This window comes from Chiloscyllium plagiosum, unplaced genomic scaffold (assembly GCF_037043375.1).
Source record: "Chiloscyllium plagiosum isolate Xiang-an unplaced genomic scaffold, Cpla_swu_hap1 HiC_scaffold_23, whole genome shotgun sequence".
Taxonomy (NCBI): Eukaryota; Metazoa; Chordata; class Chondrichthyes; order Orectolobiformes; family Hemiscylliidae; genus Chiloscyllium; species Chiloscyllium plagiosum.
The window spans coordinates 55,863,095-55,889,003 of NW_028270161.1; the positions used below are offsets into that span (position 1 = coordinate 55,863,095).

Below are 25,909 nucleotides of genomic sequence, written 5' to 3' on the forward strand. Positions count from 1 at the left end.
AACATCTTCAGTTATCTTTCATATTTATAATTTTACAAGGTTTTACACCTTGCTATATAGCAGTGCCTTTATATGTAAACAGAAACATCCATGGAAAATAGAATTTCCATGGAAACATCCCAAAATGGAAAGATTTGATCCCATTTCATCCTGATATTTGGAGCAAGGGAAATAAGCATGCCCTTTTTTTTAATTGCTGCTTGAGCTTTTGGTATTTTGGGAGCAAAGACATATCTAGAAATAACAGCCAGCCAGTTGGTTTGATGACTAACATTTCACCAAAACCTATTTAGATAGTCATTTCGTTGTACAGAACTTGAATATTCATCTTGTACTCTTCAGGACCAATGCAAGAATGCCAAATTTCAAACCATTACAACAATTTGTACTACAGGAGATAATGGGTGATAAATAGTCAACAAATTGCCTTTGAATGTCTGAGGCATTCACGTGGAGAAGTCAAGGGGGTACCGTAATATGCTCCCCAAGCTCCTGGGTAATTCAAATATTCTTTCCGCTTGCAGGGAATGGGCCCCTGTTCATGAGTCTATGTCAGTTTCATCAGCTCAGTTCATCAAATCTTTGTCAGTTTGCACAAAGAAACATTTCAGACTCATGTTAGAAATTTAGATCCAAACTTGTCCTGAGCAGTTCTCTTCCCATTATATGTAACTGTAATGGGACTGTGCTAGAAACCATTGTTTACCTGTCTAAATGCTGTTTTCTCCACAATTCTGGCACAAGTAAGACGGGAGAATGGAACCAACTCCAAGAAAACTCCAGATGTTATGAGCGATTTTGGATGTGTATTCTTAGCAAAAAAACCAAGAAATTCAGTTCTCCACTTATTTACTTGAGTAGCAAAGGTACTGAATAAGGGAGATTATCTGACTACTGACAAAGAACTACCTGGATCTTCATGAAGAATATGCATTTTGAAGATGTTGCAGTAAAACCTAGGGGGTTTGCATGCTTCCTGAAATTCCTGCTTCAGTTGCCATATATGGTCTAAAGATGTTCACAAGCAAAATCAATTGCAAGTTTGGCAAGAACGACAAAGATTGTTTTTAAATAGTTTAAACAGTTAGTCATGTTTTGAACCACTAATTGCTTGGAATGTGTTTGCTGCTTCACTATAAATGTCGCATTTTAAAATAAATACCACAATTAATTTTAGCCTGAACAATCCCACAATAGGATATTCACTATATTTTTCATGCACAATGCATTTGTCTTTGTTTCATTCCAGCCATGTGATAATCTTGAGGTTGATGGTTTCCACGCACATGAGGAACATTTTCTTGTGAGAAAAATTGTGTTTTGGGTAGAAATCCAAAACATAAGATCCATATATTTTTCAATAATTCTTTTTCTGATCAGCAGATATCACTTACAAATTCTTGAGTAATCCATATGCGTGTTTTGAATAAATGGGTTGTTCAGCATTGATTACAGCCACATAAATATCCAGCTTGTCTATATATTAAGAGGAATAAAGTTTTAAGGGATGGGCCACAATGTGGATTCATGAAGGTTGGTGAAATTCAAGCACGGCACCTTGGGGTGATTTTTATGGGTATAAGGAATTGTAAAGCTGATAGGAACAAAGTCAGTCGTGAATCAATTAGCAACACTCTAGACTCTGAGACTGAAGGTTGTGGGTTCAAGTCCCATTCTAGAAACCTAAATGTGGAGTCCAGACCGAGACTCAGAGTACAGTACTGAGGGGATGCTACACTGTTGGATGTAAGTTCTTTTGAGTGATAGATGACAAAGAGGTATCAATGTACTATGTTTCTTGTTGTTGACATTGACATTGTCTTCTTCGCAGCCGACACGACATCATCAGCTCATCTCTTGATAGCATTTCATTTCTTGCGAAACACAATGCTGACTGGGAACCAAACATCCCATCAACTGCAGCAAAATCCCCAGGGCACTATTTGATGAAGGATAGGCAAGTTCTCCCTGACCTCCTGGCCAATATTTACCCCCAACAAACATTAAAGAAGAGATTATCTAGTCATTCAGCTCATTGCTGTCAATGGAGATCTTTCTGCGCACAATTTGGCTGCCCCCTTTCTTACAAATGTACAAACTGGGATCAATAGTAGACCACTCAACCCTTCAAGTCTGCTCAACATGCCATCACTGCTACACTTCATCAACTGCGAAGACCTTTTGGACATCCTGAGGTGGAGAAAGGACCAAAATTCTTCCTTTGTTTTCCCACGAATTACAAAGGAGTATGATTTTGAATTTTTCATTTGGGGGAAAAACAATTGCCGTGAATCTGCAACCTCTTCTGCCAACAGTGGGTTGTAACTAGATACCAAGATCAGCGTGGATTGGGAATAAGGTGATGGTTTTTGGAGTGATTTCCAGGTAAGTTTCAACTTGGAAACCATCCAAATTGTAGCTGAGACCCTACCCCGATGACAGCCAATTCTCAGATTCACAGCCTTCCGGGAGAGATACAGTGTGGAATAAATGCAATTTAAAAACTCCTTGTCTCGATGGGTGGCGTACATCTGTCATTGTCCTGGTCTGTGAATTCTTCCTCCAAGTAAAGGGCCTAACGACAGAGGAGATTTATGTGTTGGCTGACCAGCTGAAGGGCAGACGGACTAGGCCAAACCTGTCTGTGTGGAGTTTGCACACTCTCCCCGTGTCTGTGTGGGTTTCCTCCGGGTGCTCTGGTTTCCTCCCACAATCCAAAGATGTGCAGGTTAGCTGAACTGGCCACGCTAAATTGTCCACAGTGTTCAGAGATGTGTAAGTTAGGTGCATTAGTCAGGGGTAAATGTAGAGTAATAGGGTAGGGGAATAGGTTTGGATGGGATACTCTTCGGAGAGTCGGTGTGGACTTGTTGGGCCAATAGGACCTGTTTCCCCACTGTAGATTCTATTCTATTTTACAGGGCCGGTCTATGATGTAAACAGGGTTGTTAAGTAAAAGTCTGCATTAGGATGGTCTGGGTTAGGATTCATTGAATGTCTTTCATTCACAGCTGGTGAGGAGAAACACAATTTGCTTCCAATCAATTCAAGCTGGACCACAAATTGAGTTTTTTTTCACAAAATGTAAGTAATTCTTACCAGGTGACAACTTGATTGGTGAAGACTAATTATTTGAGTTTGCACAAAAAGAATGCTTAGAGAGAGAAAGGGGGGGAGAGATAGAGAGAGAGAGAGCAAGAGAGAGGGAGAGAGAGAGAGATAGAGAGAGATAAAGAGAGAGAGAGATGGGGGAGAGATAGAGAGAGAGAGAGAGAGAGCGAGAGGGAGAGAGGGAGAGAGAGATAGAGAGAGAGAGATAGAGAGAGAGAGATAGAGGGGGGGGGAAGAGAGAGAGAGAGAGAGAGAGGGAGAGAGGGAGAGAGAGAGACAGGAGGAAGGAAAGATAAATGTGAAAATGAAAATTAAATCTTATGTGAAGGCTGAAATGCCCTTTCAGAAGTGTTAGGGTTAGGGTTCTTCTGATTCATGCTCAGAAAGCTCAGTCCACAGACACTGTGTGGATAAGACATTAAAGGTAACAGGACAGGTAGGGAGTGTGGTTACTAAAGTAAACAATATCCTTGGTTTCATTAATAGATGTATAGAGTACAAGAGCAAGGATGAACTTATATAAGACCTGAGCTGAAGAGAGGCTTTCATTTTCACATTACGAGGTATCTGTGCAGAAATCGTTCCCTCTTTCAAACAGCATTGAGAATGGGAGGCATGGAATTAAAAGGCTTTTCACACAGCACTTCAAAAGACTCTGGAATACAATTTTTGGAAAGTACCTGGAGGCAAGGAGACTTTCAAGTGGGCTTTGGATGATCATGTAAACAGTAATAATGTGCAAAGGTAAGGAGAAAGGTTAGGAGTGTGTCATGATGCTCAACCAGACAGCTGGTCAACACACAGTGGGCCAAATGGCCTCCTTCTGCTGTATTACAAATGTGTGATTGTGACTTCTGTAACCATTGATTACCATTCCCACTGAAAACCTTTCTCACTGACAACCTGGTTAGCTACCAGAAAGCAGACAGTAAGTATAAATGGCTCTTGTAATGAGTGGTGTGCCACAGAGATCAGTGCTGGGGCCTTGACTTTATACCCCCAACTTAGACAAAGGGAGGTAAGGTATGGTTGCCAAATGTGCTTGTATACCAAAGCTAGGTATAAAGTAACACGTGCAGAGAACAACAGAAGATTACAATCAAACAGGGCTGCATTTTACCAGAAAGTGACTAAATGTTATTTCTGGCCAGTTTCAAGGAAGGCTTCACTCCACGAGATTTTTCATACAGTTCTCTGAAACCTGCCTCATTAGCTATGCACCACGGGCGAAATACTGGCGACTGCTGGGGTGACCCTGGAATTCAGTGTGCCAGCACCACATTTAAAGCCAGTTAGTCATTCACCAGGGCAAGTTCTGGCAGCCAAGAACCACCCTTCACAGTGCACACAGTGGGAGAGAAAAACCTGCTGGGGGCACACAAATGGGACAGCTGGTACTACGTTGCAAGCCCACGTGCACATTTGTACATCTATTGCTATTTACCAAGCTGCACAGGTTACCCATCTTAGAAATCTGTCTAAGAGAGTGCTACACTTCCCCCCCAGTGCCCAATGTAGCCTACGCTTCAGCCCTGCCAATCAGCGAGCCTCCCTGCCCCTGCCCATTGAAGCCAGGCTGGCTGTGATCGTTGAGGGCCTCCCACTTCTGTAGGGATCCCATATCCACCAATCATCATCTCCCTACCCAATAATTAGAGTCTCCCCTCGTCACAATTAATGCCTCCACTGCATCCCAGCAGCTGCCTCCAAAACCCACAATCAAATTCACCAATTCCCCTACCGCAGCCATAGCCCCTTGTAAGCCCACCTTTACTTTCAGGACTGACCATCGCCCACTCTGGAGCGTAGAGGTACAGATCCTTGACCTTGACCAACCCAGGCAGCTGGCTGAACGTGGTCTGAACCCCCTGCTCCCCAGCCACCCCGATAGATAGCAGACTTTCCGTGCCAGCACCATCTGACTGAAAGTGGTTCTCCTTTGACTCAACTAACCCCATTCCACTTTGGGATAGGAGCATTTGGTTGAAGCAGTGTGTTTGCAATGTAGGCTGCTGTCACGTAATGCGGGCATGATAGTTATGTAAAGTGGTGCCAGACAGCAACATGCCCACCTCCTTTATTGACACATGCCCCCCCCACACCCCGGACAGCCATGAGAAGCTTCCTGGTGTTGTCTCTCAATTAAAACGTCCAGTATGACAAAAGTACGGTGAACCTTTAAGCTTTGGATGAGGGTCAAAGTGCAAAAACAGGCAAGGCAAGGCAAGGATGCTGAGAGTGCTGAAGTAGGTGTCATAGAGTCATAGAGATGTACAGCATGGAAACAGACCCTTCGATCCAATCCGTCCATGCTGACTAGATATCCCAACCCAATCTAGTCCCACCTGCCAGCACCAGACCCATATCCCTCCAAACCCTTCCTATTCATATACCCAACCAAATGCCTCTTAAATGTTGCAATTGTACCAGCCTCCACCACTTCCTCTGGCAGCTCATTCCATACATGTACCACCCTCTGTGTGAAAATGTTGCTCCTTAGGTCCCTTATATATCTTTCCCCTCTCACCTTAAACCTATGCCCTCTAGTTCGGGACATCCCCACCCCAGGGAAAAGACTTTGTCTATTTATCCTATCCATGTTCCTCATAATTTTGTAAAACTCTATAAGGTCACCCCTCAGCCTCCAATGCTTAAGGAGCTCTGGTCCAATCCATGAGCTGGGTGCCCATCCCTGTGAGCAATGTGTCCCGGCAGCCACTTTACAATGAAAGCTGCTGGTGTGTTCGAAATGCAGCATTGACGTGGGTACCCGCACTATAATGAATTGGAGATATACCATGAGGGTGTCTCATAGAGTCATGCAGCATGGGAAACAGGCCCTTTGGCCCAACTCAGCCATGCCAACCAGGTTTCCCAAACTAAACTAGCCACATTTGGCTGCATCATTTGTGGTACGGTGTCTGATGTCAATGGTAATGGCAGTGAGGAGTGGCAGGTGGTCGCTGCCCATGGAGTGCATCCTGAGATCACAGAATCCCTTCAGTCGGGAAACAGGCCATTCAGCCCAACAAGTCTACACCAACCCTTCAAAGTGTATCCCACCCAAACCCATTCCCCTACCCTACTACTCCACATTTCCCTTGACTAACACACCTCGCCTACACATCCATGAACACTATTTAACATGACCATTTCAACTAACCCACACAGATATGGGTAGAATGTACACACTCCACACAGACAGTCGCCGAGGCTAGAATTGAACCCAGGTCCCTGGCCCTGTGAGGCAGCAGTGCTAACCACTGAGCCACCATGACTTATGTCCAAGCTGGAGACCTGGAGGTGAGCTGGAGTCACCTACCCTGACAGGAGTTGTCATGCCGGGTGGGAGACTGGGAAACTACTGCATCTTAGTGAGCTGAGATTAGATAATTAAGAGTTGCTGATGGATGAAAATAGATGCAGAATGCCTCTTGCCTCTCACTACTGAGATCCTAGCCTTGCCATTCAAGACTTGGTTTGAAGAATGGGATGTTTTGCTCACAACTTTGAGAATCTCATTTCTGCCAATTTCTCCCTATTTCCCCAACAATTCTCACATCATTTAAGGGCTGGAAAGATTCCGCTCATTTGGATAGATAAAGTGAGTCCAGAAATGGCGTATAATGTGGGAAAATGTGAATTTGCCCTTTTTGGCAGGAAGAACAAAAACAAGAAGCCCACCATGTAAGTAGTGAGAGATTTCAAAGTATTAAGATGCAGAGGGATCTGGGTGTGAATGAATCACAAAACATTACTTGTGGGCGGCACGGTGGCACAGTGGTTAGCACTGCTGCCTCACAGCGCCAGAGACCCGGGTTCAATTCCCGCCTCAGGCGACTGACTGTGTGGAGTTTGCACGTTCTCCCCGTGTCTGCGTGGGTTTCCTCCGGGTGCTCCGGTTTCCTCCCACAGTCCAAAGATGTGCAGGTCAGGTGAATTGGCCATGCTAAATTGCCCGTAGTGTTAGGTAAAGGGGTACATGTAGGGGTATGGGTGGGTTGCGCTTCGGCGGGGCGGTGAGGACTTGTTGGGCCGAAGGGCCTGTTTCCACATTGTAAGTAATCTAATCTAATCTGATCTAATCTAATTAGTATGCAGGCATAGCAAGTAATTAGTAAAGCGAATAGAATGTTATCATTTGTTGTGAAGGGAATTGAATATAAAAGGAAGGAGGTTATATTTCTGCTGATAAAACCTCATCTGGAATACTTTGTGCACTCTCGATTGTACTATTTAAAGAAGTGCACTTTGTAAATGCATTGGAAGCAGTATAGAGAAGGTTCAGGTAGGTTGTAGGACTGAGGACAGTGGAGTACATTGGGGCCTAACAACTAGGGTCCAGGTCTGTAATGGGCCCCACTGCACACAATTCCTAGTGATCAGGCTGAGGGTGGGATGTGCGGCCAAAAGCACAGGCCAGGAAGAGCACTGAAGTACGTGGTTTCTGTTGGGCTGCTTTCTGAGGAAAGATTGAGCAGGCTAGGCTCATATCCAGTGAGGTTTAGAGGAAGAAGGGAAACATATTAGATTCTGAGGGGGTCCTGACTGAGAGGATATGGAGAGTACCCCTTACTCCTCTTAAGTAAGGGGTAGCCCATTTAATATGGGGATGAGGAATATTCTTCCTCTCAGAGAGGCGTGCGTTGCTAGAACTCTCTCCCTGAAAAGGAGATGGAAGCAGAGTCTTTAAATGTTTCTGAGGCAGAGGTGGATAGATTGATGGAATGTGATGGGGGCAAAGGATTATCAAGGGTGGGTGGGAATGTGGATTTGAAGTTCAAGCCATAGTCTTATTGAACGGCAGAGCAGGCTGAAGGGGCTGAATGGCCTCCTCCTGCTCCTAAGCCATATGTTCTTGTGTTCATATTTCCACTGACTCCATTACCAGTGATTACTACTACCATCAACCATCACAATCATTGACAACCTTTCTCACCATGACCATTAGTGCTTCCGCTGACACCATTATCACTGACAACCATTCACACTATCATTACTACTGACTGCTTTAACCTGTGATTACCATTACCAGTGATTACCATTATCACTTCTGCAGGATTGGGATTCTGATCCCATTTCCTGGCTGTACAGACCAGTCAAAAGATGGAGGAATAATCTGTTATGTTAAATATCAAGCCAGGCAGAGTGCACTCTGGAAGAGGGAAGGCTGCGGAAAACAGAGTCCATCTTGTTTAATTTGTGCAATAGGTATTACAGAAACACATAAATATATATCATATCCACCTCAATATTTTAAAGATGTGTAATCTTACTTCTGCTGGATCTCTTCTAGGCTGCAGCGTAACCTCTCGAGGTCCCGTTTAAGGTCATCCACCTCTGAAGAGGGGTTTGACGCATTGTTCATCAGTTCCCTGAGCTCTGCTTCCTTCTGACACAGCAACAACTCTATACATTTTTTCTCTTCCTCTTTCTGCAACACGGCTGTGTTGAGCGCCAGTATGCTGCACCAAAGACAGAACACATTGGCAACATTATACTTGCCCTGCAGGGACTGCTGGATTTTAATGCCTACAGGTCTTCAGCAGTTCAGCAAATGTGCATTTAACTCCTAGTGACATAACATTCCCATTGGCTCTCAGCATTGGCACACCAAGGCGCTGGCGTGACAATGTATTCATTGTGGCACTTATTGCTCACTCCTCATTCCTTAGCATTGGTGTGACCTGCTTGGTCAGTTATAGAGAGTCAGAGAGTCCTACAGCATGGGACCACACCCTTCAGTCCAACCAGTCCATGCCAACCATATTCCAAACTAAACTAGCCCCACTTGCCTGCATTTGGCCCATATTCCCTCCAAACTTTTCATCTACTTATCCAAATGTCTTTTAAGTATTGGAACTGTACTCGCACCCACACTTCCTCTGGACGTTCATTCGACATATGAACCACTCGCTGTGTAAAAAAATCGCCCCTCATTTCTTTCTTACATCTTTCTCCTGTCACCTTGAAACTATGCCCAATAGTCTTGAGATCTCCCACCCAAGGGAAAAGACACCTACCATTCACTTTATTTCTATCCCTCATGATTTTATAAACTTCTTTAAGGTCACCCCTCAACCCTCTACGCTGCAGTGAAAGAAGTCCCAGCCTTTCCATAACTCAAAACCCTCCATTCCTGGCAATATCCTGGTAAATCTCTTCTGATGCCTCTCCAGCTTAATAATACCCTTGCTATAACAGGGAGACCAGAACTGGACACAGTACCCCAGATAAGGGCAGTTAAATCACATAATCTGACTCCTGGCCCAGTCTTTCCTTTATTCAAGGAATGGGGGCATCACTGGTTGGGTCAGTATTTGTAGCCCACTCCAAACCGCACTCGAGAGGGTCATGGTGAGCTGTCTTCTTGTACCGCTGTGGTCCATTTAGGGTAGATATACCCACTACATTATGGAGGGTATTCCCGGATTTTGCGTCAAGAGTGTGGTGCTGGAAAAGCATAGCAGGTCAGGCAGCATCTGAGGAGCAGGAGAATCAACCTAAGCCCTTCATCAAGAATGAGCTGGTGGATAAATGCCTGAAGCATCAATTCTCCCGCTCCTCGGATGCTGCCTGATCTGCTGTGCTTTTCCAGCACCACTCTGTCGACTCTGATCTCCAGCACCTGTAGTCCTCACTTCCTCCTATTCCAGGATTTTGACACAGCCTCACAGCATTGTGTCACATATACTTCCAGAATGGCAGGCTGCCTTCCCACATGTCCTGACTGAACCAGTTGGGATTTTTTTTATAATCTCTGAATTTTGTTCAAGATAAAGTTTCTGACCCTAACAGCCAGGCCAGTCTCTATAACTATAAGAACATTCGCTGATCTCAAAAACGGAATACTGTAGCAAATAAAGTAGGCTTTCTATAATACATCAGATGTTGCAAATTAAAATATTACTTTAATTACAATTACATCTGAAACAAGTCTGGTTGACAAACCTTCGTGTTGTAAGCATTGAACTCATTCGGGAAACGAAGACTTCTCATTAAAATTCAGAAAAGGTATGACTTTCTCTGTCGCCAACTTCATAGAATCTCTACAGTGCAGAAAGAGGCCTACTGAGTCTGGACTGACCCTCCGACGGCCATCCCAGTCAGACCCAGACCCCTACCTCATCCCTGTAAACCTGCATTCTCTTTGGCTAACCCACCCAGCCTGCATATCCCTGGACACTATGGGCAATTTTGCATGGCCAATCCACCTAACCTGCACATCTTTGGAGTATGGGAGGAAACCACAGCACCTGCAGGAAACTCACACAGACACAGGGAGAACATGTAAACTCCACAAGTTAGTCATCCAAGGGTGGAATTGAGCCTGAGTCCCGAGTGCTGTGATGCAGCAGTGCTAAGCACTGAGTCACCGTGCTGCCCATCCCATTAGGCACTCACATTCCACACCTGGCTCCAAGCCAGCAAATTGGGCTTCTTATCCATCTGAAATTCGAGGGTAGATTAGATTAGATTCCCTACAGCGTGGAAACAGGCCCTTTGGCCCACCAAGTCCACACCAATCCTTCGAAGACGAACCTACCCAGACCCATTTCCCTCTGACTAATACACCTAACACTATGGGCAATTTAGCATGGCCAATTCACCTGACGTGCACATCTTTGGACTGTGGGAGGAAACAGGAGCACCCAGAGAATGGGCAAACTTCACACAGACAGTCGCCCGAAGCTGGAATGGAACCCAGGTGCTGTGAGTCAGCTGTGCTAACCACTGAGCCACCATACCGCCACTATACCCGCGCCCCCCTCCCCACCCCTCCCCCACCACACCCCCTGCCCTTCCGCCCCAGTAGGTTGATACTGTTTTGGTCCCAAGGCCTCTAATCATTTGCTTTACTGGGTAAAACCGCATCCAGCCCTTAGAGCCAGTCATTATCCTGAAATCACGCATCTGATTTGCCAACTTCCCTTCCCCTACATTGTCCTAACATGCCATTGCCTGTTCACATTGGAAAAAGCTGCAAATAAGCTACAGAAACTCTGAGCTATAGTCAGACCTAGATAGGACACCATTTGAGGTGCCATTGCATAGGCTGTAGCTGTCTGCTCTGTCCTAGGTCCCACCAGCCTTCCCAACCTTGGAGAATGATACTAGTACCCACATCCCAAATTGCTGTGTGAGTTGTGAGCGCTGGTTCATTGCTAGCATCTTACCGATTCAACCTAAATGAAGTCTGGCTTCTAAAACAGCTTGAGCCCTTTCCAAGAACCCAATGAGACCTACCCTCATTATTTCAGCTTGCATGGAATATTTGCACAGCCAGGTTACATTGTGTCATAGAATCATGCAGCATGGAAATAAACCTTTTGGTCCAACTCATCTGCACAAACCAGATATCTTAATTTGACCGAGTCCCATTTAAAGGCATAGAGTCATAGAGTCCTATAGCATGGAGACAGGCATTTTGGCCAAAACTAGTGCATGCCGAACACAATGTCCATCCACGTGAACCTCATTTTCCTGCTTTTCCTTCTAATCCTTTCCTATCCATGTATTTGTTCAAATGCCTTCTAAATATTGTTAACGTACCCGTCTGAACCGTTTGCCATGGCAGCTCATTCCCATATGCGTACCATCCTCTGTGTAAAAAAGTTGTTCTTCAACTTCCCTTTTATTCTTTTTCCTTTAACCTTAAATGGATGCCCTCTAGTTCTCAATTCCCCAACCTTGGGAAAAAGACTGAGTGAATTTACCCTATCCATGTCTCTCATGATCTAATGCACTTCTGTACGATTGCCCCTCAGTCTCCTGCGCTCGGAAGAAAAAGGTCCTAGCTTGTCCAACCTCTCCCTATAACTCAGACCACTGAGTCCTGGCAACATCCTTATAAATTTCTTCTGCAGCATTTACCAGCATTTGACCCATACCTTTCCAACCCCTTACCAATAATATACCATCTAGGTGCATGTTAAATGATGTAATTGTTCTAATTATAATAACTAAGTTTTAACTATTGTGGTTGTTCACTTTTGCTTCTTCATTTATACTCCAAAGGCTACTCAGGATGAGGGCTGGAACGGTGGCTCACTGCTACCTCACAGCACCAGGGACCTGGGTTTGATTCCAGCCTTGGGCGACTGTCTGTGAAGAGTTGGCATGTGCTCCCTGTGTCCTCCCCCAGTCCAAAGACATTCAGGTTGGGTGGATTGGCCGTGCTAAATTGCCCATAGTGTGCAGGCTAGGTGTGTTAACCATGGGGAATACAGGGATTGGGGGTTTGGGTGGGATACTCACTGGAGAGTTGGTGTAGGCTGAATGGCCTGCCTCCTTAGGATTTTAAGAGATTACTCACCTTTCCCTGAATTCAGCAATCATTTGGGAATTTTTGAGATTGTTCATTTCAATCTGCATTCTTTCTTTACAGTTCTGATCCAGTTGATCATGTAGAGCCTGGATCTCCTTGTTGTACATATTGCGAGCAGCTACCATTTCCTGTTCCAACTCTTGGATGCGTTTTAAATCATTGGAATTATCAGACTAGACAAAAGGAAAAATTATACACCATTACTTAAACCCAGCATGTTCAGCTTTGTGGAGGATGTCACTGTGGTTTGACACCTATGCCTCCCTTATTGAATGTGGGTCTGAATCAAACCAAGTTAACAACATTAACATCTCCTGTCCCTGTTAGAGCTCGGATTTACAATTCTCATCCTTGGCTTCAAATTCATGACCTCTCTCCTCTCCAGTTCTGTAACTTCTTCCAGTCTTACAATGCTCCAATATAATTATGTGCCGGTCAGTTCTGACCTCTCGTGCATTCCTGGCTTAAATCACACCACCACTGCTAGACATGCATTCAGTTCCCAATACCTTAAACGCCGGAATTCTTTCCATACACCTTTTTAGCTCTCTATACGAAGTGAGAAAGAAACCTTTTCACAAAGTGAGTAGTCCTAGTTTGGAATGCTCTGCCTGGGAATGTAATGGAGGCAAGTTCAGTCAAGGCATTCCAGAGGGCATTGGATGCTTATTTAAAGTGAAACAGTGTGCCAGAAAATTATAGAAAAAATGCAGAAGTCTGGCACAAAGTTAAAATGCTCAGACGGCTGGCACAGACACAATGGACTGAAAAAGCTCCCTCTGCTCTGTACCAATTGTCACCCACTGCTCCACCCCAGTTAAAATCTACCTCTTTTACCAGGATGTTAGTTACCTGACCAAATATCTCCCGATGTGACTCAATGTCAAATCATGTTTGATAATGCTCCCTCAGAAGCAGCCTGGAACTTTTAACTATTTTAAGGGCACTATTTGTTGTGGACCAGACCAAACCTCCTCAAAATATATGAAGACGATTGTCTAGACACTAACGTTTTCTTATGTTAAAGGCAACTGCCATGCATTGCGTTCCGGATACAAGTTGATTGATTAAACTACTAGATTTGAAGCAAAACACACTTTATTCATACTCTATAGTAACGTACAACAATAGAAACAAGAAACTGGAATAACTTAACTCTATTGCCACTGTTTCCTCCACCAAAGATATCAAGGAGATAGTCTAGACCCTAACTTTTATCTTATTTAAAGGTAAGTGTGAGTTACTGTGTTCAAGATGTAATTCAATTGGTTATACTAATCGGCTTTAACCAAAACACACTTTATTCTTACCCTATAGTTAATTTATAAACAGCCACAGGCGAATTGGTATAATTTTAACTAAATTGGAAGATGTAATAGAATAATAGATTATTTAACTACTAATCAGTAACTGTTACAATAAAGTGACATCTCATAAACACACCCTTAGCAAAGGCAAATTCAGTAAAATAGATTGTTTTATATGCAATGTTTCTCCAGTCTAGGAGAAAAAAGCATCAAGAGAAAATTCTGATATAAACAGGGAAAGAACTTAAGCATAACAGGGAGAGAGTTATAGGAGCTTCCAAACCCAAGAACTACTGAAATCTAAACTAAAACCCTGGTTCCATGGGAGCCTGACTCCACCTGTTCAGGCTGCTTCTATTGTTCCAACTTTTAAAAAGTTGTTTACTTTATTGGCTTGGACAGACCACTCCTCATCTCTGTTTCAATCTTTCTTCATAAAAGAAAATCAGAACAAAATACGCCTCTTCAAGCTACAGTATCGTCTCAGATGCAAACACAAAATCTAGGATTTTGCACTTTAATACTGTGACAACAGCAAAAAAATTAAGTTTCTAAAAGACAGAGAGCTGCATTACAGTGTTCATTTTAAAAGGTAACCTTTCCTTTTTGGCTTTTCAAATGTGATTATAGGTGGTCTCCAACTTACTAAGAAGACCTCGAACAGGATCCCATATAGTACAGTAATTTTAAAATGTTTTAAAATGTAATTTCTTCAGTGCAGTACTGAGACCTGGTGCATTGAAGCCTTATCAACCCTATCAGGTGATAGAAATTGGAAAAGAGTGGAATATTTCTCCCCACCCTCATGATCCTGACCAATATTTAACCCCCAACTGACATCACTCAAAAGAAAAAAAAGGTCTTGCCTTTATTACGATATTGCTGTTTGTGGAAGTTTGTTGCGTGAAAATTATTTCCTGCAATTACCACACCTTACAAATATTGTATATCATTGGCTGTAAAACACTTCGGGAGGTCCTGCACTGAATAAAATGCCTTTTCCAGGAATACTTCATACATTGATTGTACTGTTTGGTTCTTCAGCTTACACATTTCTGCTTCACCTTGGCTGTATTCACTCAGCTCAACCTGCAGGAGTATAAATTCTGTCTGCTCTGAAGCATGTTGAAGATCATTCCCTCGCAATTACTCCCCAAACTTCATCTTAAGTTCTCTTTTGAAATGAGCAGTCATCAGGAACACGATTGGGAATTTTGGTACAGAGTCCCATAACTTTTCCTCTCACTTTAAAATAGATAATTGAGAGGCTCAGAGTGCTATTTGACTCAGTGACAATGTGCTGTGAAAATACAAACATTCCTCATTGTTTCCATTGTGCTGTGAACAGATAAGCTTTACTTAAACCAAAGAGATAATGATGAGACAAGAGGACACGTACTGATTACTGGTTGTGCAGAAGATAGGACGCTCAGCAATTGACTGGGTAACTGAAATAACTGCACAGAGGCCAGTATCCTGTCACCAATCACCCTTTATTTACACACAGAGAGTCCTTGACACTGATCCAACTTCCTCAGAGCCAGCTCTCAGACTGAACAGGATGTTTGACCCACCTGTCTTATCTGTCAGCCAGGGCTCCTTGATTGTTGGAGTCCAGAGTGAATGTTGTTAAAGACTGGTTCTGTGATCACTGAAACCGCCGCGCCAGTATCGACCTTCATTAGAAGCGGGTGACCTTTTAACCATATGGTCATTTAGTTTGGTTCTGATTTGGACGTTGCTAAGCAATTTAACTGTTCCAAACAGGTATGGAGGAGCCGGAGTTGGACTGGGGTGGACAAAGTTAAAAATCACACAACACCAAGTTATAGTCCAACAGATTTACTAGGAAGGACTAGCATTCAGAGCGCTGCTCCTTCATCAGGTAGCTGTGGAGCAGAACTATAAGACATGTTTTGCTATAAATTCTGTGCCTTATGGTCCTGCTCCACAGCTGTCTGATGAAGGAGCAGTGCTCTGAAAGCTTGTGCTTCCAAATAAACCAGATGTAGGGAGACTTTCCAGGATGTGCACTCTCCTGGGTACCAGCCTCAGAGTGCTCTTACTCAGTGCTCTTGCTGTCTCGAGTCTGCACACCAGTAGCAATGACAATGGCTTGCTGGCCTAGATCCTGAAGAAAATGTTAGCCTTTTGGCCAAGGCTTGGCTCTATTTTTGGGGTTTGTCTGTGGTCTGAGCCAGAGTCCCTCTGCTCAGGATATGTCCTGAGTGAGGCTATGCAATTGCTTTCACTCAAGTGGTGTTCCCCAAGCTCAGTCAGAGAACTGAGGGTGTCTACTTCCATTGGGATGCCTCGTAGTTCCCATGATCCACTTCCTGCATTTTTCAATGACAAAGCCAACTGTAGAGTCTGTTTGAAGACCAGTTGGGCTTCAACCAGTCGGTGCTTTTGCGTGGTTACATCATTAAGCCCATATACTAAACAATCTCTCAGTATCTCATTTTAAGGGTTAAACCAAAGTCACATGCTTCTGGCAGTTGTCTTAACCAAGTCAAAAATCCTGACACAGATTCCCCAGGTTCTCGAATTGCTGAGTAAAATCTATAGCATCTTAGAATTAGAGGAGGCTTAGGGGTCATAATGTTCCTTAACTAAATCCATCAAGTTTTGAAAGGTTTTAGTATCTGGTACCTCAGGGGAAGTTAGACTCCCAATAACCAAAACAACTGCAGGTCCATAAGCTGTCTGGAGAATTACTCGTTGCTTTTCATTTGCCCTCAATGTCATTTTTGATCGAATGAGTTAAACTTCCCATATAAGGGCGTAATGCCAGGAATGCTTACTTCAACTCAAAGATGACTATTGCGAGTGAATTTCTTCAGGAGAGTACTTTTATCCTTTTGTTGTCACTGATGTAACTCCACAGAGGCAGACAGCCCATCACCAAGCCACCCTTTATCCATAACAGTAGGCACATGGGTCTGGTTTCCTCAGAGCCAGCTCTCAGAGTGAACGTCCCTCTGACACTCTTGTGTATATCTGTCAGCCAGGGCTCCCTGACTGGACCAGGTTAACAGCCCCAGTCAGTGAACTCATATTCTATGATGCCCAACTGGCTGACCTTATTATAATCACTACAGTAACATCCCTTGACTAGTCAACTATTGTCTTTTAATCACATTGTCTGAACTAGAACAGGACGCAAAACACTGGGGTAATGTTCACTCTATGTTTAAACATGAATTTACACATCAGGCCCTACTTGTAATTTTGAAATCGTACATATTATACAGGCAGTCCACAGGCTGTGAATGGGTTCAGTTCTGGAGAACTCAATGCAGGACAATGTAAAGCAGTTATTCCTAAGTACAGTCAACGTTCATTTGTCAGGTGTTTAAAATCACAGCCCTAAATGGGGTCGCTTTCGCAAGTACAAACTCTCGTAAGTCCTACATTTGGAAATCGGAGACCCCCTGTGAGCTCTTTCGAAAAAGCCAAGCAGGAAAGATGATCCTTCAAAATGAACACTGTAACAAAATTCTCGGTATTTTTACAGACTTAATTTCCTTGCTGTTGTCACAATATATAAAATTCCAAATCCTCTGGGGAAATGCATTCGTGTGACTGCACAAACCATTCGGATGATTTTGTTTTAAGCACCTGTTAGTTATCAAGCTATTAATTCCAGACTGACGTTCCACTATGAGGACTTATCAAACTGACACCTGCTACAAGTTTTAGACAGCCTCTTACAATGGCCCCAATCAGACAGGCTGCCATCAACAAGATGCAGGCCAAGTATTTAAATACTTGCAGGATGAAAATAGAACTAAGGCTATTTAGCCTGGCATCTTCAAAACATCAACACACACAGGGGCTGGTATCCTCAGTGTGGTCATACAGTTACATTTCAGTACACCATCTCCAGTGGCACAAAATCTGAACAATATTCTCAGAGGAGCCCAGCATTCAGGTTTCAAGTTTCAAAATGCATATGGGAAGGTGATCTGGTATGATGAAATGTGAGTTGCCCACACGTAAAGGCAGCATAGCAAGTTGGGCATCCGTCCTTGGAATGTGGTCGATCACTGGCAAAGCCTGTCTGTGATGCCCGTTCCTGCTTGAGAAGGTGGCAGCGGGCACTTACGTACTGCTTTGCCTCTTTATCGTATAAGACAGCAACTAGCTACAGAATAGAAGGACTCTCTCCAGGATAGTCTGGTCGGGCTCTCGCCTTCCCCTTTATATAATGCATATTGTACTGTGAAGACTTCATGTTCGATATTTTTAATGGACTTGAGTTTGGAGGACTTTTGTTTTAAAAAAGAGGTCAATGAAAGGACATCTGACCTTGTTCTAACAAGGCATCTGCTGAATGCCACATGCCGTGTGATAACTGCTTGTTTACTGAAGGTGCCATTGCTTGGGCTGGTGATCATCAGGCTGCAAGTCATGTTTCGGATATTGTTTTGAGTAGCTGGAGACTAGCCTGTGGAGGAGAAGGAGCACCCACCTCACTTCTCATGCTTCTGAAGAAAAGAACATCTTGAATCAAGTGCCTAACCCAGTTGTCTTCCCGAAGAGCAACTGGAATACTTCGCCTTACTGTGTTTCCTAAAGCAAGCAAAAATCCCAGGGACAACTGTCGATATTTGCTGATACCTAGGTAGTGTCACAGAGATGTACAGCACAGAAACAGACCCTTCGGTTCAACACATCCATGCCAACCAGATATCCTAAACTAATCTAGTCCCATTTGCCAGTACTTGGCCCATATCCCTCCAAACCCATCCTATTCATATACCCAGCCAGATGCCTTTTAAATGTTATAATTATACCAGCTTCCACCACTTCATTCGGCAGCTCATTCCATACACGTACCACCCTCTGCATGGAAACGTTGCCCCTTATTTCCCTTTTAAATCTTTCTCCTCTCATCTTACACCTGTGCCCTTTAGTTTTGGACACCCTTACTCTGGGGAAAAGACGTTGGCTATTCACCCTATCCATGCCCCTCTTGATTTTATAAATGTCTATAAATGTCACTCCTTAACCTTCAATGTTCTAAAGAAATGAGCCCAGTCTATTCAACTTCTCCCTTTTGCTCAAACCCTCCGACCCTGACAACATCCTTTTAAATTGTTTCTGAACACTTGCAGGTTTAACATCTTTCTTATAGCAAGGAGACCAGAATTGCATGCAGTATTCCAAAAGTGACCTAACCAATGTCCTTATAGCTGCAACATGACCTCCCAACTCCTATACGCGATGCACTGACTAATAAAGGTGAGTGTACCAAGTTCTTTCTTCACTACCCTGTCTACTAGTGACTCCACTTAAGTTCCCATTGTTCAACAACATGCTGCAAAACCTTATATATGAGTATAAGTCCTGCCCTGATTTACCTTTCCAAAATGTTGCACCTCACATTTATCTAAATTAAACTCCATCTGCCACTTCTCAGCCCACTGGCCCATTGATCAAGATCCCATTGTTCTCTGAGGTAACCTTCTTTGTTGTCCACTACACCTCCAATTTTGGTGTCATCTGCGAACTTACTAACTGTACCTCTTATGCTTGCATCCAAATCATTTATGTAAATGACAAAAAGCAGTGGGCCCAGCACCGATCCTTCTGACACATTGCTGGTCACAGAGCTCTAGTCCAAAAAACAACTCTCCAACATTACCCTCTGTCTCCTATCCATGGTATCCAATCTACCATACAGAGCCTTGTTGAATGCCTTACTGAAGTCAGAAAGACAACATTCACTGCTCTGCCCTCATCAATGCTCTTCAACATTTCTTCAAACAACCCACATTTCCCACACACAAAATAATATTGATCATCCCTAATCAGGCCTTGCCCTTCCAAATACATGTACATCCCGTCCCTCAGAAACCCCTCCAACAACTTGCCCACCACTGACATCAGGCTCACTGGTCTATAGTTCCCTGATTTGTCCTTATCACCTTTCTTCAACAGTGGCACCACGTTAGCCAACCTCAAGTCTTCCGGCACCTCACCTGTAGCTATCGATGATACAAGTATCTCAGCAAGGGGCCCAGCAATCACTTCTCACAGCTTCCCACAGAGTTCTCGGGTACACCTGATCCTGTCTCGAGGATTTATCTACCTTTATGAATATGTAGGGGTCCAAGTATAAGGTTGACAGCTAACAGAGCATCCCATTTCCATTTTGCCAAGAGCCAACCATCATTAGCCAGAAATTCCTTTTTCAAAATTAATCTCTGCAGAGAGAAATCCATTTTTTTCCATTTTCTGATGTGAATAGATATATTTTTGTGCCATGGAGTACTTACAAGGATATGTATTTGTGCTTTCATATTTTGAACTATATGATAATTAGCTTTATATCTTTTTCAAATAAGTCTTTTTCAAAATAAATCAATAATTTTATTGTGTATTTAAGAAAATTGATTGATGCATCCTTTTATTCTAAATGAAATACAATGAAAGTATGCAATTGGTCATTCAATCAGCCTGAAATGCCAACTCAATGTAATGAAAGGAACAGCACTGATGGGATGCTTAGCTTTCCCCAATTTAAACACAGCATATGAGTCAATGAGGCAATTAGTTAAGGTAATTGGGAAAAGAAGCAATAGCAACATGAGGAATAATGTTTTTATACAGTGAATGGTCAGGATTTGTATTGCACTGCCTGATGAAGGGATTTTGCCCGAAATGTTGATTTTTCCTGCTCTCGGATGCTGCCTGACCTGCTGTGCTTTTCCAGCAAAACTCCAATCCTGTGGCAGATGCAGGTTCCTTCAAGAGGGGGATTTGGACAACTCTAAGAACTGGTAGAGTTTGTGGGAGGGAATGGCACTCAGTGAATTGCTCTGCCAAAAGCCAGTGGAGACACTGTAACAATTCTCTGATTCTGAGAAAAACAACCAGTTTGGTTCGGTAGGGAGGAGAGTAAAGTTTAACAGATTCCAGTGGCAAGGATTTCAGTGACAGCTGATTTTGATCGGGAAAATATACCAATTTAGCACCACTCACTAGAGTCATAGAATCACAGAGATGTACAGCCCAGAAACAGACCCTTCGGTCCAACTTGTCCAGCCGACCAGATATCCCAACCCAATCTAGTCCCACCTGCCAGCACCCGGCCTATATCTCTCCAAACTCTTCCTATATATATACCCATCCAGATGCCTTTTAAATGTTGCAATTGTACCAGCCTCCACCACTTCCTCTGACAGCTCATTACATACATGTACCACCCTCTGCGTGAAACTGGGCATCTCAAAGCACTTAGCAAACAATAAAGTACTTTTTAAGTGTAGACATTGGTATATTGAAGAAATATGGCAACCAATTTGTACAGAGCAAATTCCCATAAAAGGCAGTGCAGTTATAGACAGGCATATTGAATTTTCTAACATCGGTTGAGGCATAAACATTGAACAGGACACGGTGGATAATTATCCTGCTTTTTAATAACAGCCCTTTGAAATATTTTACCTTCACCTACAATGACTGGTAAGGCCTTCCTATAACATACCATGAAAAAGGTAGCACTTCCAACAGTCCAGCACACCCTCAGTACAATATGTGGGAGTATCAGTCTAGTCCTGGAGTGGGATTGGACCCCAGCACCTTGTGAGTTAACAGCTACCAAATGAGTGACAGTTCAAAGCTTTAGAGGGGTGAGTGTATTATATTGGAGGGTGGAGTGTGAGAATCTGAGGCTCAGATACTCACATTGCTGCAAGGCAGTTCTTTAAAAGGCAGCAGATGGATCCAACAAAAGCAGGTGGATCCAAAATCATGTGGGCATCTATTGTACACATTTAAAGGAAGGTAGAGATAAAGGAAGGGGATTAGTGATCAGACATGTGGGAGTGGTAGAGGACATTACTTAGTGTCAGGATCCATCATGTAATCCACAGTAGGTGATCTGAATAACAATGTCCTGGATATCTGCGAGCAAGTGGGCATAAGGTTCAATGTACGATGCTACATATAATAATAAAAAAGAACGGCTAGAACGAACCATGGGACACAGCAAAAATATGGCAGAGAATGTTGTTGCAAATTGAAAAACTGAAAAACAATTAAAGAGTATAGGTGTGGCATGCATTAGAGCTATGAAAGAGAAGCAAGGTCATACAGTGGAGATAATATTATCGTTTCTAATCTCTCACTGAATGTTTCTCACCTCCAGCCCTACACACAATCACACACTTCTTTCCATGTGAATGACACAAGTTGGCATAGAGTCATAGAGATGTACAACACGGAAGCAGACGCTTGGGTCCAACATGTCCATGCTGACCACCTGCCAGCACCCAGCCCATATCCCTCCAAACCCTTCCTATTCATATACCCATCCAGATGCCTTTTAAATGTTATAATTGTACCAACCTCCACCACTTCCTCTGGCAGCTCATTGCATACACACACAACCCTCTGAGTGAAAAAGTTGCCCTTTAGATCCCTTTTCAAATCTTTCCCGTCTCACCTTAAACCCAAGCTCTCTACCTTTAGGCTCCCCTAACCTAGGGAAAAAAAAAACCTTGGCTATTCATCCTATCTGTGCCCCTCTTGATTTTATAAAACCTCTATACCTTGAGTATTGTGTGCAGTTTTGGTCTCCTCGTCTGAGGAAGGGCATTCTTGCTATGGAGGGAGTCCAAGGTTGACCAGACTGATTCCCGGGATGGCAGGACTGACACATTGAAGAAAGACTGGATTGAGTGGGCTTGTATTCACTGGAATTTAGAAGAATAAGGGGTCTCATAGAAACATTAAAAATCCTGATGGGATTGACAATAGACAATAGACAATAGACAATAGGTGCAGGAGTAGGCCATTCAGCCCTTCGAGCCTGCACCGCCATTCAATATAATCATGGCTGATCATTCCTAATCAGTATCCTTTTCCTGCCTTATCTCCATAACCCTTGATTCCACTATCTTTGAGAGCTCTATCCAACTCTTTCTTAAATGAATCCAGAGAGTGGGCCTCCACTGCCCTCTGGGGCAGAGCATTCCACACAGCCACCACTCTCTGGGTGAAGAAGTTTCTCCTGAGCTCTGTCCTAAATGGTCTACCCCGTATTTTTAAGCTGTGTCCTCTGGTTCGGCACACACCCATCAGTGGAAATATGTTACCTACTGCCAGAGTGTCCAATCCTTTCATAATCTTATACGTCTCAATCAGATCCCCTCTCAATCTTCGAAACTCAAGGGTATACAAGCCCAGTCGCTTCAGCCTTTCAGTGTACGGTAATCCTGCCATTCCAGGAATTGACCTCGTGAACCTACGCTGCACTCTCTCAATAGCCAGAACTTCTTTTCTCAAATTTGGAGACCAGAACTGCACACAGTGCTCCAGGTGTGGTCTCACCAGGGCCCTGTACAGCTGCAGAAGCACCTCTTTGCTTCTATACTCAATTCCTCTTGTTATGAAAGCCAGCATGCTATTAGCCTTCTTCACTACCTGCTGTACCTGCATGCTTGCCTTCATTGACTGGTGTACTGTCCCTTTACATAAATTGATTCCATTGAGGTAGTAGGATTGGACAAGCTAGATGCAGGAAAGATGTACCAGCTGTGAGGAAAATCCAGAACAAGGGGTCACAGACTGGGAATAAGGGGTAAGCCATTCAGGACTGAGATGAGGAAGAATTTCTTCCCTCAGAGAGTTGTGAACCTGTGGAGTTCTCTCCCACAGGAAGCTGTTGAGGCCAGTTTGTTAGATATATTGAAGACATGGCCCTAGCAGCTAAAAGGATCAAAGGGAATGGAGAGAAACCGGGAGTGGGATATTCAAATTGCATGATCATATTGAACGGTGGTGCAGATTGGCAGGGCCGAATGGCACAGTCCTGCTCCTATTTTCTTTGTTACCATATTTCACCCCACAGCCTCCAGGGAAAACAGCCCAATATCATTGTAAATCTTTTCTGTACCCTTTCAAGTTTCGCAACATCTTTTCTATAGCAGGGAAACTACAATTACATGAGTATTCCAAAATTAGCCTAACCAATGTCCTGTACAGTTGCAACATTACCTTCCACCTTCTATACTCAATGTGCTGTACAATGAACCATGAACAACATCAGTGTTGTTTTATCATCTTTTAATATTCATTCACGGGTTGTGGGCAACACTGGTTAGGCCAGCATTTACTGCTCATCCCTAATTGCCCAGAGGGCATTTAAGAGTCAATCATATTGCTGTGGGTCTGGAGTCACATGTAGTCTAGATTAGAGTGGTGCTGGAAAAGCACAGCAAGTCGAACAGCATCTGAGAAGCAGGAAAAATTGATGTTTCGGGCAAAAGCCCATCATCAGGAATGAAGGCAGGGAGCCTTCCAGGTGGAGAGATAAATGGGAGGGGGGGTGGGGCTAGGGAGAAGGTAGCCAAGAGTACAATAGGTGGACGGAGGTGGGGATGGAGGTGATAGGTCAGAGAGGAGGGTGGAGTGGATAGGTGGGAAGGAAGATTGGCAGGTAGGACAGATCATGGAGTCACATGTAGGCCAGGCCAGGTAAGGACAGCGGTTTCCTTCCCTAAAGGACATTAGTAAACCAGAAGGGTCTTACAACAATTGACAATGGACTCATGATTATCATTAGACTCTTAATTCTAGGTCTTCATTAAATTCAAATTCCGCCATTTGCAGATTTGAACTGAGGTCTACCGAACATCACTTGGGTCTCTGGATTAACAGTCCAGCAATAATATCACTGGGCCATCACCACCCCTATAAGTAATAACTGTTCGAACAGACAACTGGAAAATCAGAGTCTCAGCAGTTACAAAAACCACAAAAGAGTTAAATGTGAGATGTGAGTTTTTTTTTAAATTCATTCATGGAATGTGGTGCTGCTGGTTAGACCAGCATTTATTGCCCATCCTGAAATTCCCCTTGAATGGCTACCTACATCAGTTCAGCATTTACCACAGGGATTTGCAAGTAGGCCAGACTGGGTAAGGGCAGCGGATTTCTTTCTCTAAAGGACATTATTGAACCAGATGGGTGTCAACAACCATCAATAACAGTTACATCTGACCAACCAGATCTTTATTGAATTCATCTGGCATGGTGGGATTTGAACTCTTACCCCAGAACATTAGTCCAAGGTCTGGATTACAATATCATACAATTAATCCTGGGATTAATCCTGGAGCTTCCAGGCAAAGATCTGTGACCTGCTGGTTGCAATTTGACATAATACCTCAGCTCCAGTGATCCCGCATGTCAGCCTGCAGCCAGTCTAAAGCAGGAACATGCAATGCAACCATGAATATTCAACACAGTGGTGACTTTGCCAGCCACTTGAATACTGAAGATTATGGTTGATAATAGGAAGCCACAAGATATTGAAATCCATTCAGAGCTTGTTTGATAAAACACATTTAGCAAAAACCACAATATCATTCATATTGTACGACCATGTATCTTTCTCCTGCTCCTTTGTACTTTCCATAAAATCCTTTTCCTGTCCTTCCTTCAGCTCCCCCTTCATTTTTTTCTCTCCTTGTGAATTGTCCTCCTGTCTATCCTCCTTGCTCTCGTTGTAATTACTCCACAGCAATTGATTTATTGATTGTTTAGAAGACAGTAAGTTCTGACTACATAGGTCAGTGTGACTGTTTCCACCCAATCAGTTGCAATATAAGATATGATCCAAAACAGCAGTAGATCAAAGATGGAGATTGGACACTTTCACCTCCTGTATGAACATGCACTCTGGTATTCACACATAAAAGCACGTACTTATCAACTCAATCAGTGAATCGTGTGAACTGTCTACAATCACATTTATTGTCATACACTTCCTTTACTTTGTGGCGCTTCTTCTAAGATCCTGAAACTTTCTTGTAAAAGATTTTCATAGACATTATAAAACTGAAATTCATTCAAAATAAAGACATAATTACATACACATTACATACAAACAGTTTAACTGTGAAATAAGGGCCAGAATTTACCCATCAAATAAAGACTTTGGCTTTGACTTTCTGTTGTAAGAGCAGGGCTAGTTCGTCATTCACCCCTCCCACATATAGAGAGAATTCAAAGGAAATATTGATATCCAAAACCAAACACATATTTGACAAATTCTACTAATTACTGTATTTCTAAAAGCTTTTTTCACTCTGTAGCTGCCCCTGTAAATTTTAATGTTGTGACTGTAACCCAGACCACTCCAAGAGGG

At 43.3% G+C, this 25,909-nt stretch overlaps 1 protein-coding gene across 1 annotated transcript in view; it reads right to left on the bottom strand.

Annotated features, from left to right (window-relative positions):
• The window catches only part of LOC122561568 (uncharacterized), a 130,147-nt gene that overhangs the window by 98,673 nt on the left and 5,565 nt on the right, over positions 1–25,909 (bottom strand). Inside the window, exons 3-4 of the mRNA XM_043713365.2 lie at positions 12,428–12,612; positions 8,388–8,576 (exon numbers count right to left, since the gene is read on the bottom strand). Coding sequence (XP_043569300.2) covers positions 8,388–8,576; positions 12,428–12,612 — 374 coding nt within the window. The remainder of the gene's footprint in view (positions 1–8,387; positions 8,577–12,427; positions 12,613–25,909) is intronic.